The sequence below is a fragment of the Echiichthys vipera genome (assembly GCF_963691815.1).
Source record: "Echiichthys vipera genome assembly, chromosome: 5".
Taxonomy (NCBI): Eukaryota; Metazoa; Chordata; class Actinopteri; order Perciformes; family Trachinidae; genus Echiichthys; species Echiichthys vipera.
The window spans coordinates 3,269,974-3,283,962 of record NC_139830.1 but is presented as its reverse complement, the minus strand read 5'-3'; the positions used below and the strand labels follow the sequence as shown (position 1 = coordinate 3,283,962).

At 40.5% G+C, this 13,989-nt stretch overlaps 1 protein-coding gene across 1 annotated transcript; it reads left to right on the top strand.

The window, feature by feature from the left end:
* Positions 1-4,276: 4,276 nt before the first annotated feature.
* ech1 (enoyl CoA hydratase 1, peroxisomal) lies at positions 4,277-13,887 on the top strand. The gene is made up of 10 exons (XM_083913353.1): positions 4,277-4,416; positions 6,069-6,237; positions 6,838-6,926; positions 7,532-7,656; positions 7,735-7,783; positions 8,019-8,083; positions 8,312-8,382; positions 9,950-10,021; positions 11,053-11,203; positions 12,564-13,887. The coding sequence occupies exons 1-10, from the start codon at positions 4,380-4,382 to the stop codon at positions 12,666-12,668; spliced, it is 933 nt and encodes a 310-aa protein (XP_083769479.1). The 5' UTR covers positions 4,277-4,379; the 3' UTR covers positions 12,669-13,887.
* The last annotated feature ends 102 nt before the right edge of the window (positions 13,888-13,989 follow it).

Genomic DNA, 13,989 nt, shown 5'->3' with positions numbered 1-13,989 from the left:
CAAGACTGGAGGGGTTAAGTTTAGACACTTAAGGTGACGGTAAAGTTTAGTCACTAAAAGAGACGGTTAAGTTTAGTCTAAAGGAGACGGTTAAGTTTAGACGACTAAAGGAGACGGTTAAGTTTAGTCTCTAAAGGAGACGGTTAAGTTTAGTCTCTAAAGGAGACGGTTAAGTTTAGACACTAAAGGTGACGGTTGAGTTTAGTCTCTAAAGGAGACGGTTAAGTTTAGACGACTAAAGGTGACGGTTAAGTTTAGTCACTAAAGGAGACGATTAAGTTTAGTCTCTAAAGGAGACGGTTAAGTTTTGACACATAGCTGAGAGCAGCCGAGGCGTGATGAGACACGCCGCTCCTGAACACAGCTCGGCTTTATCTGGGTCACAGCGGCACCGGGCATCAGACCGACGTACAATGACTAAAAATAGATAAAAAAGGAACACAAAAAGATGCAAAATGACTAAAAATAGATGCATAACGACCACAAAAAGATGCAAAATGACTAAAAATAGATGCAAAACCAGCACAAAAAGATGCAAAATGACTAAAAATAGATGCAAAACCATCAGAAAAAGATGCAAAACATTCACAAAAAGATGCAAAATGACTAAAAATAGATGCAAAACCATCAGAAAAAGATGCAAAACATCCACAAAAAGATGCTAAATGACTAAAAATAGATGCAAAACCATCAGAAAAAGATGCAAAACATCCACAAAAAGATGCTAAATGACTAAAAATAGATGCAAAACCATCAGAAAAAGATGCAAAACATCCACAAAAAGATGCAAAATGACTAAAAATAGATGCAAAACACCACAAAAAGATGCAAAATGACTAAAAATAGATGCAAAACACCACAAAAAGATGCAAAATGACTAAAAATAGATGCAAAACCAGCACAAAAAGATGCAAAATGACTAAAAATAGATGCAAAACCATCAGAAAAAGATGCAAAACATTCACAAAAAGATGCAAAATGACTAAAAATAGATGCAAAACCATCAGAAAAAGATGCAAAACATCCACAAAAAGATGCTAAATCACTAAAAATAGATGCAAAACCAGCACAAAAAGATGCAAAATGAATAAAAATAGATGCAAAACCACCACAAAAAGATGCAAAATGACTAAAAATAGATGCAAAACACCACAAAAAGATGCAAAATGACTAAAAATAGATGCAAAACCAGCACAAAAAGATGCAAACTGACTAAAAATAGATGCAAAACCATCAGAAAAAGATGCAAAACCACCACAAAAAGATGCAAAATCACTAAAAATAGATGCAAAACACCACAAAAAGATGCAAAACATCCACAAAAAGATGCATAATCCCAAAAAATAGATGCAAAACACCACAAAAAGATGAAAACATTCACAAAAAGATGCTTTACTTGCATATTTGATGATGTGTGGCAGTTGAAAAGTGTACCAGACTGAGATTTTGTATGTTAGGACTGACTCTAAGTGAACAACTGGTACAACGTCTTTGCACACAGGGTTTCAAACCAGGAACCTTCTTGCTGTGAGGCGACAGCGCTAACCACTACATGACAGGATGAGGATACGTGGCATGTACAGCATATGTGACATTGTCAATTCACTGTAACGTAGGATAAGAACGAGTGTTTATTAAAATGTAAGTCAATGACAGCTTCTTTGATATTAAACATCTAGAGGGGGTGCACCGTTCCTGGAGGTACTGCAATACCAGGTCGATGCGTGGAGTGGACGGAGCAAGCCCCTATTCCATCTCCCTGTTCCAAAAATCAATTTAATATATGGTCCCCGGGTAGGGGACGTATCAGATATTAAACTGATAAGAACAGATACTACACTTGATCTTAGCCAAAAGGCCGAGAAGCGATACCGGGGATGGCTCTGAGGAAAACTCCCTATTCTCCGCACCGTCATCTTCACTCACGGTTACTTTTTTTTTTTTTTTTTAAACACATTTGTTCTTTTTAACCCAAAACAACAACATGACTTCACAGAGTGTGTGAGTGAAATATGTAGGGCGGGAAACGGCAGGAAAGTGTTTAATTTTAATAAAGTAAAGCCGTCGCGAGGGCTGCTACAGAGCGCTTCCGGTATCACGTGACTAGTCTGGTCCAATAGGAAGTTAGAACTCTTATTTACAGTCAGAGAGAAAGCGGTGACTTCCGGTTTAAACAAGTATAGTAGTAAAGTAGTAACCTGGAGGCGATTTGGTTGTTATTCAGGCTACAGTTTAGTATGTAGTAAAAAGTTATTAGAAAGTCATACTATAGGAAGTCTAAAAAATAAGAAAGTAGTAGTATAGTATGATGAAATAAGTTAAATGTCGTAGTACTGTGTCGAAAAAAGTAAATAAAAGTCAAAGTATAGCAGGTCGAAAAAATTAAACATTCAAGGCTGAAGAAGTGCTAGTGTGTTATGTCGACAATAAAGGTTAAAAAACGTCATAATAGTGTAGTGAAATACGTTTTTAAAAAGTATCTTAGTATGCAGATAAAAGAATAATGGTATAATATGTAGTCTTTTTTTTAAAACAGTCATAATATGTCGAAAAAACTAAAAAAAGACAGTATAGTATAGAGTATAGTATTATGACATTAGTTTAAAAAAGCCAGAGTATGGTATATCGACAAAAAAAGGTATAAAAAAACAACGTCATAGTTAAGGAAGTTTAAAAAAAAAGTTTAAAAAAAGTCAGAGTAGAGTTTGCTGAAATAAGTAAAAAGAAAAAGGTAAAATAACGTCATAGCATGTAAGTTTTAACGTTAATGCGATCAGATATTAAACTGTGTGGTTTGATCTTAGCCATAAGTATAGTATAATATAGTATATATTAGTGTGGAAAACAGTTTTTAAAAAGCTGTAATATTATGATGTGAAATAAAGTCAGAATAGTATGTAGATTTAAAAACAACAACAACAAAAAGTCATAATAGAGTTTGTCTTAAAAGGCAAATGTAGTTTAGTGTGCCGACAACAAAAGTACAAAAACAAACTAAAATAAATGTGGAATAGTATGTTGAGACAAAAGTCAGTGTAGTAAGTAGATTTATTTTATATTATTAAAGTCGTAGTGTGTCGAAAACACTAAAAAAGTCATAGTATAGTGTGATGAAATTAGTAAAATTAAACTGTCAAGGCTAAAACAAATCAAAGTATAGAATGTCGGTATAAAAAAAAGTAGTATAGCTTAGTGAAATAAGTTAAAAAAAGACAAATAATCATGGTATAGCATACTGAGACAAAAAGTCAGTGTAGTATGTAGATTTATTTTATTTTATTAAAGTCATGGTGTGTCGAAATAACTACAAAAGTCATAGTTTAGTGTGATGAAATTAGTAAAATAAAACAGTCAAGGCTTAAAAAATCATATTATATCGTCAAAGAAAGTAAACAAAGACGTCATAGCATGTAAGTTTAAAAACGTTAAAGCAGTAAAATGTAATATATGTGTATTAGATATTAAATTGATGAGCATGACCTGGACAAATGCGCTCATTCACAGGCTGATAATAATAGATATTTAATCTCAGCCAAAGGGACAAGAGTTGATATCAATAAGACCGTGTGTTTTACTCTTTAACAGATATTTTATCCATGCCCGGGGAACTTTCAGTCAAAAGCAGCTGCACATGGTTGTTTGTTCAGGAAAATGCTTCATAGTCTCAGTGTTTGAGCAGAAACGTTTTACTGGAACTGAAACCAAAGGTGTTCTTGACTTAAAGTTCTGCAGGGCACTAAAGGTATAATGTGAGTAAACCCTCCTATTGTCTGCACGGTCACCTTCACTCACGGGTAGATTTTTACACACATTTATTGTTGTTTTTTTAACGCAAAACAACAAAAGTACAACAAACAGTAGGTGATTAAAAATACTATTACTACTTTACTTTATTCTCTCGGTGATGCTGAAGTGATACCACTTTAAAAAACACTATTTACATCGACAATATTGACATTTTAACTGACATTTTAAACCTTTAAACTGGAATGACGGTAAATAAGAGCCTTACATTCCTATTGGACCAGACTCGTCACGTGATACCGGAAGCGCTCTGTAGCTGCCCTCGCGACAGCATTAAAAACTAACCACTAATGACGTTAGTTTATATATTTAACTTTTCCATATTTCGTCCCTGTTTTGTACACTTTAAATAAAGTAAATAAACAAAGAGCATAAATGTGAAATATCCTGTTACAGTTTATTTGGCTTTCGCGTTTGTCCCTCACCAGACACCGTATCCGGCTGTGCTAGCATCACTGTAGCTACATGCTAACGCTATTCAACAGCACTGCGCTGCAGGTAAACAGGTAAATCAGCTGGAGGGAGTCATTAATCAGTTTTTGCTGCAGTTTTTTCAGTTCAAAGTCCAAAGGGCGATGTTGTCCGTGATCGTCAGGTCATCCCTCACCAAGTGTAAGTGACTTTTTATTTGTTTTTGATTCTTTTTGTCTCGTTATTGTTGTTTTTATTGATGTTATTAATGAAACCTGCTGTGGTGTAATGACACTTCACAGTGCACCTGATGTTACACTGGATGATACATCGATTATTATTAACTGTCTTTAAGAGGTCAGTAGGTGAAAGGTCACCAGCACTAGGGTACCTGCACCATGCACCATGCACCATGCAACATGCAAGGCTGTAGAGTGTGTGTGTGTGTGTGTGTCAGTGAATTAACAAATAAATGCAGAAATAAATGCAAAGATAAATAAATAAATATAGAGATAAATACATGAATAAATAAATAGATGCAAAGATAAATAAATAAATATAGAGATAAATACATGAATAAATAAATAGATGCAAAGATAAATAAATAAATATAGAGATAAATACATGAATAAATAAATAGATGCAAAGATAAATAAATAAATATAGAGATAAATACATGAATAAATAAATAGATGCAAAGATAAATAAATAAATAGATGCAGGGATGAATAAATAAATGCAAAGATAAATAATGAATAAGATGCAGAGATAAATTATGAATAAATAAATGAATGCAAAGATAAATAAATGAATAAATAAATAAATATAGAGATAAATAAATGCAGAAATAAATAAATAGAGAGATAAATAAATGCAGAAATAAATAAATGCAAAGATAAATGAATAAATACAGAGATAAATAAATGCTGCAGAGATAGATACATTTATAAACAAATACAGAGATTAATAAATGAATAAATATGAGATAAATTAATAAATAAACGAATGCAAAGATGAATAAATACAACTAAAAAAAATAGAAACATTAATCAACTTTTTCTCAATTTTTACCATTTTCTGACATTTTCTGGATCTGATCAGTTAAATTAAAATAAGTTAGTAGCAGCTACTTCACGTATGTATTAAAATATGTGTTTTTAGACTCTGTTAAAGTATATTTGATTATTTTCACTGCAACAAAAACAATCTAGGGGTTATTTTACTATGAATTTGTTTTTAAATGTATGAAAACACCACAAAATATTGAAAAACGTCCTTCAAACGTCTTGTTTTGTCCAACTGAAAATAGAAAACAACAAAGAAGATCAATCTTCATGATGAAAAAACTTACTAAACTGATGTAATAGATTATTAAAATAGTAGACGATCAGTCATTTAGCTTCTGTATCGATCTCTAAAGTCAGGGTTCGTACGGGTGCTTGAATTGTTGAAAATGCTTAAATTTTAATGTGTTTGCAAGGTTTAAAAGGTGCTTGAATCTTGAATAAAGTGTTCAAAAATGCTTGAAATGTATCTGTGTTGCATTTCTTTTACAACAAACAGCTTTAGAATATAAATGTAGTTTAACTTCTCATCTTACTGTTGTTACAAAACACAATTTTAGTTGTTTAGAGCACAATAACAGCTATTTTGAATGGGATAAGAAGGTGAAATAATCATTTCCAATACATATTCATAGAAATGTGACTCATCACAGCCCCTAGGTGCTGGAAAAGCTTGAAACTGGACCTTAAAAGTGCTTAAATTTGACCCTGGAAAAGGTGTTTGTACCCTGTAGAGTCACCGTTGCTCACGATTGGACTCATGGTGTTGTTCTGTCTCTTTCCTCTCAGACACAAGGTGCTGTCCGCCCCGTCACACCCTGGTCAGGGCCATGTCGTCCTCAAGTGGCGCCGGCTCTCCCTACACCACCCTCGCCATCAGTCACCCAGCAGAGTCCGTCACACACGTGGAGCTGCACCGCCCCGAGAAACGCAACGCCATGAACAAAGCTTTCTGGAGGCAGGAACCCGTTTAAATTCACATGCAATAATTAATCTGAGACGCCAAAAACATGCAAATTAGCGTGGTTTGAAGATATGATTTGTGTGTGTGTGTGTGTGTGTGTGTGTGTGTGTGTGTGTGTGTGTGTGTGTGTGTGTGTGTGTGTGTGTGTGTGTGTGTGTGTGTGTGTGTGTGTGTGTGTGTGTGTGTGTGTGTGTGTGTGTGTGTGTGTGTGTGTGTGTGTGTGTGTGTGTGTGTGTGTGTGTGTGTGTGTGGAGACGTTCCCTCTCTAAATGATAACACGCCTCCATGTGAGTGACGCTGCTGGAGCTCGTCACTGACGGTTATGCTGCGTTCGCTTGTAATCTGAAATCTGGAACTTCCAACTTCTGAGTCAAGCTTGTAGTAAGGGCATAAGTGTAAAAGGAACATGTGTGTGTGTGTGTGTGTGTGTGGATTTAAGAGGGAGACATATAGGGGACGGACAGGAAGTAGAGAGGTGAATGTGTTTCAATAAAGTCATTAGAACATTAGCTGTGTTCGAAACTGTTCCCTATCCCAGAAGTAGCTCACCTACCTAAACCCATATAACGGTTTATTGTTGTGTTTTCCTTCCAGCGAGATGGTCGACTGCTTCAGTGAGATATCTGGAGACCCAGACTGCAGAGTGGTGGTGGTTTCTGGAGCCGGGAAGATCTTCACAGCGGGTGGGTCTCAGGTCTTAGGGCGCACTCCCACTGTGCCTGCGTCCCGTGCCCCGTGCTTTAGGGTCCTTGTCCCCCCCTCCAGGCCCGTTTGTACTCACACTACCTGGGCCTCGGCGAATGCTTCTTGCTGCCTATACGTCATCACGCCGTAACACGTCACACGCATTGATGACGTAATGGCGATGCGTGGCTTTGTTTCCAGATCTTTCCGTAGACCTCGGAGTTTTTGTGCGTCTTGTTGACTGTTTTTGAATCTTTTCATCGACCAAATCTGCAGTAAACACTCCACCTCCGCATCACACCAACGTGAACCTTTCACCGACATTGTTTGAAATGTCCGCGCATCCGTAGGCCTCGTGCTCGTACACGCACGCCATTCGTGCTCGTACATGTGCAAACGTGCTTTACAAAAGCCCACCTCTCCCAAACGGGCCGTGGGCGGCAACCGTACCGCTCCTGGACGCACATTGGTCAAGCGAACTAGACTTTAGGCGTGAAACCTGCTTGGGCACGGTACGGTTGGACAGTGTGAGTGCGGCCTTAATGACACTACCTTCATAGTAAAGTTATATTCATGTATTCACGATGCTGTGTAAACTGTCCAGGTATCGACCTGATGGACATGGCCAGTGACGTGCTGCAGCCGGAGGGAGACGACACGGCCAGAATATCCTGGAACCTCCGAAAAATAATCACAAAGTACCAAGAAACGTTCTCCGTCATAGAGAAGGTGTGACAGTCACGATTACATGTTTCAAATGTCGGTGTGTGTTTTCCTGTGACATCATTGACTGTTTTCCTCCCGTAGTGTCCAAAGCCTGTCGTGGTGGCCGTCCACGGAGCCTGTGTCGGGGGAGGTAGGACGTGTGCACTCATACATTCAGACTTTAGAGAGTATCACAAAGCAAGATCAGCAGGTTAGCACGGTAGCTGAGGGCATCAAACAGTTGACTCACTTTTAATGAGATTACCATGACAACAGATGCTGCACGGCTAACAGGCAGTAGTGTAGTGTGTAGTTTCAGCTGTTAGAGAAAAGAGAAGAGAGTTTACACACCGTCGTGTTCACTGTTGCGCTTCTCTCCGCGGCAGGCATCGATCTGATCACGGCCTGTGACATCCGTCTGTGCACCAAGGACGCGTGGTTCCAGGTAAAGGTACGTGCAGGTGCAGCTCCTCTTCACTGTGAACGGACAGATAAATGATAAAGGGGGAAAAAGAACTGAAAGAGAGAAGTTATCACATGTCTGAAGGTCAAAGAAATGGCTTTATATTCATTTTTACACTCTGTTTTAGTTGTTTGACACATTGATTATAGTTCATACCTGAGTGGATTGTCGTGGATGATGTCACCACAGTCTCTCTCTTTCTGGGCGTCGTTACAGGAAGTAGATATCGGACTCGCAGCAGACGTTGGAACTCTGCAGAGACTTCCTAAAGTCATCGGCAGCCGCAGGTAAACCGTCCATTTTAATAAGGAAGTGAAAGAGTCTGGGGGTGACGCTCTAATCCCCGTTGTTACGGTAACAGGGTACATGTAGAAAAACATGTAGGAAGCATTCAAAGTGACAGAAAACATCAAATAACATAAAAAAAGGGAAGGAACTGAAGCAGTTAGTCACACTCTCTTCAGTTCGTTTGTGTTGTTTTGTGTTTTTAAGACACAGGTTTGCAAAGTCTGAGACTGCGGGCCTCCCCTCAGGCTTCAAACTACAACAAGTACAAGTCTGTGCTTTAGGGCGCACTCCCACTGTTCATCCGTACTGTGCCCAAACACGTTTCACGGCTAAAGTCTGGTTCCTTTGACCAGTGTGAGTGCAACTGCACCGCGCCTAGCTGCTGCCAGCTTGCCGGCCACAGCCCGTTTGGGAGAGGTGGGCTTTAGTAAAGCATGTTTGCACATGTACGAGCACGAGCGTGCGCACGTGTACGAGCACGAGGCCTACGGCGGTTCTGAGGTCATTTCCTGTGCGCCTGTTGGGACATAGAAAAAAGAAGGAGGGACCATGCGCGGACATTTCAAACAATGGCGGTGAAAGGTTCACGTTGGTGTGATGCGGAGGTGGAGTGTTTACTGCAGATTTGGTCGATGAAAAGATTCAAAAACAGTCGACAAGACGCACAAAAACTCCGAGGTCTACGGAAAGATCTGGAAACAAAGCCACGCATCGCCATGACGTCATCAATGCGTGTGACGTGTTACGGCGTGATGACGTATAGGCAGCAAGAAGCATTCTCCGAGGCCCAGGTAGTGTGAGTACAAACGGGCCTGGAGGGGGGGACAAGGACCCTAAAGCACGGGGCACGGGACGGACGCACAGTGGGAGGGCACCCTAAAACTTCTTTTTTAACCACTAATCCTGCTGACACACAAAACAAAGCACCAATGGGCTCCTTCCTTTGGGATTGACTTTGGTAATCCACTGTAATGGACTTCACTATGAGAGGAGCTGGTACAGGGGCCAGTAGGTAAGTCTTTAAAACACTCTTTAAAACACTCTGGCTTCACTAACTACGCTGTTGGTGCTTTGTTGTGTGTGTAGGGACTCTTCTCATGCTGCTGCAGAGGTTTGCTGTTATTTTCAGCAGCATTAGTGGTTAAAAAAGACCTTTGAATGTCTTCACCGTGCTGCCCCGAGCTAATCACTGTTAGCCACGTCCGGCTGTTAGCATCTCTCCTCGTCTCGATGGTTTGTTTGATGTATGTAAGTGCAGAAAATTAGATGATTTTGAACCAGAATGACCCTTTAAATAGAGTAAATGATTGTCGATCAAACGTCGGGGTGGAGCAGCGTTCCTGATCTGGATTCGTTTCCTTTCCCGCACCAAAATTTTAAAGGGTTCTTCTGCACTTTTCCCCAGAGTTTCATGAAAATGGAGCCGGTAGTTTTTCTGTTATCCTGCTGACAATCACACCAAAAACATCACCTCCATGGATTACTGTTTGGTTTCAAACCCTTTACGAGTGCATGTACGAAGTCCACACTGCTGTTACGTGGTTAACTCTCCCACTTTCTCTCCAGCCTGGTGAACGAGTTGGCTCTGACCGCCAGGAAGATGTACGCGGATGAAGCCAAGAGCAGCGGACTGGTGAGGTAAAGACACACTCACACACGTCTACAGCAGCTGTTCTTCTCTCATCAAGTCGTGCTGTTTTCACTGGGCCTGAACAGTTTTAATGTGTCATCATTTAGTGGTAAATGAAGCGCAGTGAGGTGTTAGCATTAAGGCTACGTTTATGCCTCAATCGCCGCGCTTCTCCGGCGTTTTCGAGCCCCTAATACGGAGACGTGTGTAAACGCTGCTGAGCCCGTTTTAGTTTGAAATCTCAGGGGTTGTTTTATGAATAAAGGAACGTTTTGTCATCTCATCTTTCTTGTGTCGGCGCTCCTTTCTCTTTTTAACACGCCTTCTTCCCGTAATGGATAACGCGCGATACCGCTCTAATTTGGCGCCGTATTTGCTTTGCGACAGGGCGCCTCACAACAAGAGGGGCCCTTCTGTGTGGAGTTTGCATGTTCTCCCCGTGTCTGCGTGGGTTTTCTCCGGGTTCTCCGGTTTCCTCCCACAGTCCAAAGACGTGCAGGTGTTCGGTTCATTGATGACTCTAAATCACCCGTAGGTGTGAATGGTTGTCCGTCTCTGTTCGTCTCTATGTGTCCTATGATAGACTGGCGTCCTGTCCAGGGTGGACCCCGCCTTATGCCCGATATGAGCTGAGATCGGCTCCAGCCCCCTCGCGACCCCGACAGGGACAAGCGGTTGAAGATGAATGAATGAATTTGCTTTGCAACGACTCCCAATCTGTGTTTTCCACCTCTGTTTCTCACGTGTTGCTTTCAGTAACGGCTCCATCTCGCCGCCGTTCCAAGAAAAGAAATCTCTGCTCCGACTTTCCACAACTTTTTCCTCCAAAGTATTTTTTTTAAACTTAAACCTCCATGATTTTAAACCGCAATCTGCTTCCCTCTGACACCAGCACGTGCATGTCCATGGACGTAAAAGCGTTTTCAGTCCTGTTAATGTGAACGCAGATTAAAGCGCTTGTGTCTAAGCAGATCGTTTTGCTTTAGGATAAAAATGTAGTCGCGCAGCCTCAGTCTCACAGGTGTTTTTTCCTCTCCAGTCGAGTGTTCGCAGATAAGGACGCCATGATGGCCGGAGCTCTGGAGATAGCCGGGGAGATCGCCGGTCGCAGCCCCGTAGCTGTGCAGGGCACCAAAATCAACCTCATCTATTCCAGAGACCACAGTGTCGCAGAGGGACTGGACTACATGGTGAGAACACTCAACACTGAACACTGAACACAATCACCATGGAGCTGCTTTTATATTCAGCCCTATGTGGGGACGTGGGGGTAAAAAAGTCTTACCTCAGGACATCTGTAACATAAATGGATTCAGAAATCCCTGATTCTACCAGAGGTGGGAGGGGTTACTGGACCTACGCGCTGACGTCACCTCCCTTTCTTCATGTGCGCGCTACGTAGCGTCAAGATATCCCAAAACTCACTTAACAGGAAACTAAAGGACAGAATTAATGATCTTAAAATAAGTGATGAGTGCTTCTTTAAGCTCCTCAATGTTAAAAAAAATGTGGAAACTTCGTATTAACCAAGCCCCCACAACAGCTACCTCCCGGTTGATCCAATCAGGAAGTGGCAAAAGCGTCAGTTCTCTGAGTGTCCACTAGGGGCAGGTTTCATAACAGAGCAGTTTCTCATTGACCCCCATGTTAAACAGGCCGTTTACACAGCATCATTAAACCTGTTTAAGACATTATAGTCTGTATGTTTAGCTCATATCTCCATGACAACACTGAGGAGGGTGATTCTTTTGTACCAGGCTAGTTTTTATTTTATGAGGTTAAAGTTTATGAATAATTAGGGGCGTGGCCTCTTGAGTGACAGCTTTTAAAAAAAATAGGATTTCCGGGTCCAAACCTCGTATTTCTCCTACGCCGCAGTGCCGTGTTCCCCGTGGTTTGAACAGATCCGACAGATCTTTTACGTTGTTTTTTAACAAATTTAAAAAATAAAACAACGTAATTGTCATTTTTCCCTTTTTCTTATTGATGAAAAAGACGTCTAACTGACAAAAGAGGTGATCGGGATATTTCACGTGTTCTGCAAGTTGCCTGTTTTGTTTCAGCGGAGCGTTTGAACCCGGAAATCTTATTTTGAAAGGGTGATACGTCAGACTGAACAGCCAGATGGACTTATCTCCCTCCCCCCAACGTCACATACATGTCCTTTTTTGGTCAGAGGAAATGAGGCAGAGTCAAAGACAAGATGGAGACTCCAGTAGACGAGGACGATTGGATCAAGTTGAGAGAACGGACCTTAACGGAGACGCTACGTCCATTTTTTTTACACAGTCTGTGGTTTTAACAGGAAATGACGGTGTAGCAACATGTGTTTTACAGCGGGTCGTATTCAGAAGGGATTAGTTTTACCTGATGTGATGTTTAAAGAGGTGAAAATGGACGTAATGTTGACTGACATCCTCAGCAATAATGACTGACGTGGGGCATTCAGACGGGACTGAGACCTGTGGGGAAAATGACCTTCCCCCACGTCCCCACAGTGAGAACGGGGCTTTAGTCAACACTGAACACCGTGTTCATCCTTTTTTCCAGGCTAACTGGAACATGAGCATGCTTCAGACTCAGGACGTGATGAAATCCGCTCAGGCGTCCATGGAGAAGAAGAGTCCCAAGACGATAGAGTTTTCCAAACTGTGACGACGCTCAGACGCACAAACGCGGAGCTGCAACTGACAACCACCGTCATTATCCATTAACCCTCTGAAAGTCTGTGAATGCCTTGTTTTGTCCAAAGATATTCAGTTTAATGTGATTTTTTTAATTTAAAAAAGCAGGAAATCTCCGCGTGAGTCTGAAAACAGCATTTTCTGCCAGTTTTGCGTGAAAAAATAGTTTTTAAAAGGATTAATCTATTATCTAAACACTGTCAGATTGTTTTTCTATTGATGGAATAATCGTTCTGGACGTTTGATTCCTCCGTTGTGGCCTTTCTGTGGGACGGGAACCACATCTTTATAGTGTAGATCAGGGGTCTGCAACCTTTACTGTCTTCACCGAGTCAAATTTGTCTTGAACCGCAAAACATATTTGATCTCACAGCTTATAAAGTTGTATATGTAGTGATATGATACATACAAGAAAAACTAGTTTGTTGCATTTATGAAATTAAGGAACAAAAATGAAGAAAACTAACATTTCACTCCTATTACTATTATGATTATTAATACCTGTCTCACCACATGCGAGAAATACTAAGTGTGTATCAGCAAATTGATGTGTCCACGCAACACTGCGATAAGTTGTTTTTTTTGGGGGGGGGGTTTATCTACGGTTAGCATGGTTAGCATCCTGACATCGCAGGTCAGAAACTCCAGATTAGCAGGAAAGGTGCTGAGCGAGAGCCGTAGCATGTGACGCATATTTTAGTTTCACACAATATTTTTAAATCACCTTGAACTCCAAGAGAACAGGTGTTCCCTTTGAAAGACTGTGCAGAACACACATGATTTATTTCCATGTTATTTGTCTAGCAAAGCTACAGGAGCCACTGAAAAGGGAGTGAAGAGCCGCATGAGGCCCAGGAGCCGCGGGTTGCAGACCCCTGGTATAGATCTATAGATCTGTGGGTATTTGAGGACGAAGTAAAGCGACTTTGACAGGCGGAGACTTGAACCTGTTGTAAATATTCTTGGGATCGGTTTCCAAAGATCTGTCTTGTTGTTTGGATGGAAAAGCCTTTAAAAGTGCATTAACAGGTTATTAAACTTTCCATCTAAACTGAGAATTAAAGTCACGTCAGCTGTGAAATCACAAGTTAATCCAGGTTGACGTCTTCCCCCGGGTAACGCCTGAAACTCTAACAAAGTTTTGTAATTCTGTAATCATCTTTATGAATGTTTTCTTATTAAAGAAGCTCACCTGAAAGTGATTTGTTTGATTATTTTCTCAAAGAATTCAGCAAAAAGTCAAATAACTTAAATTCTTTATTGATAAAAACTTTACAAATTAACTTAAATCC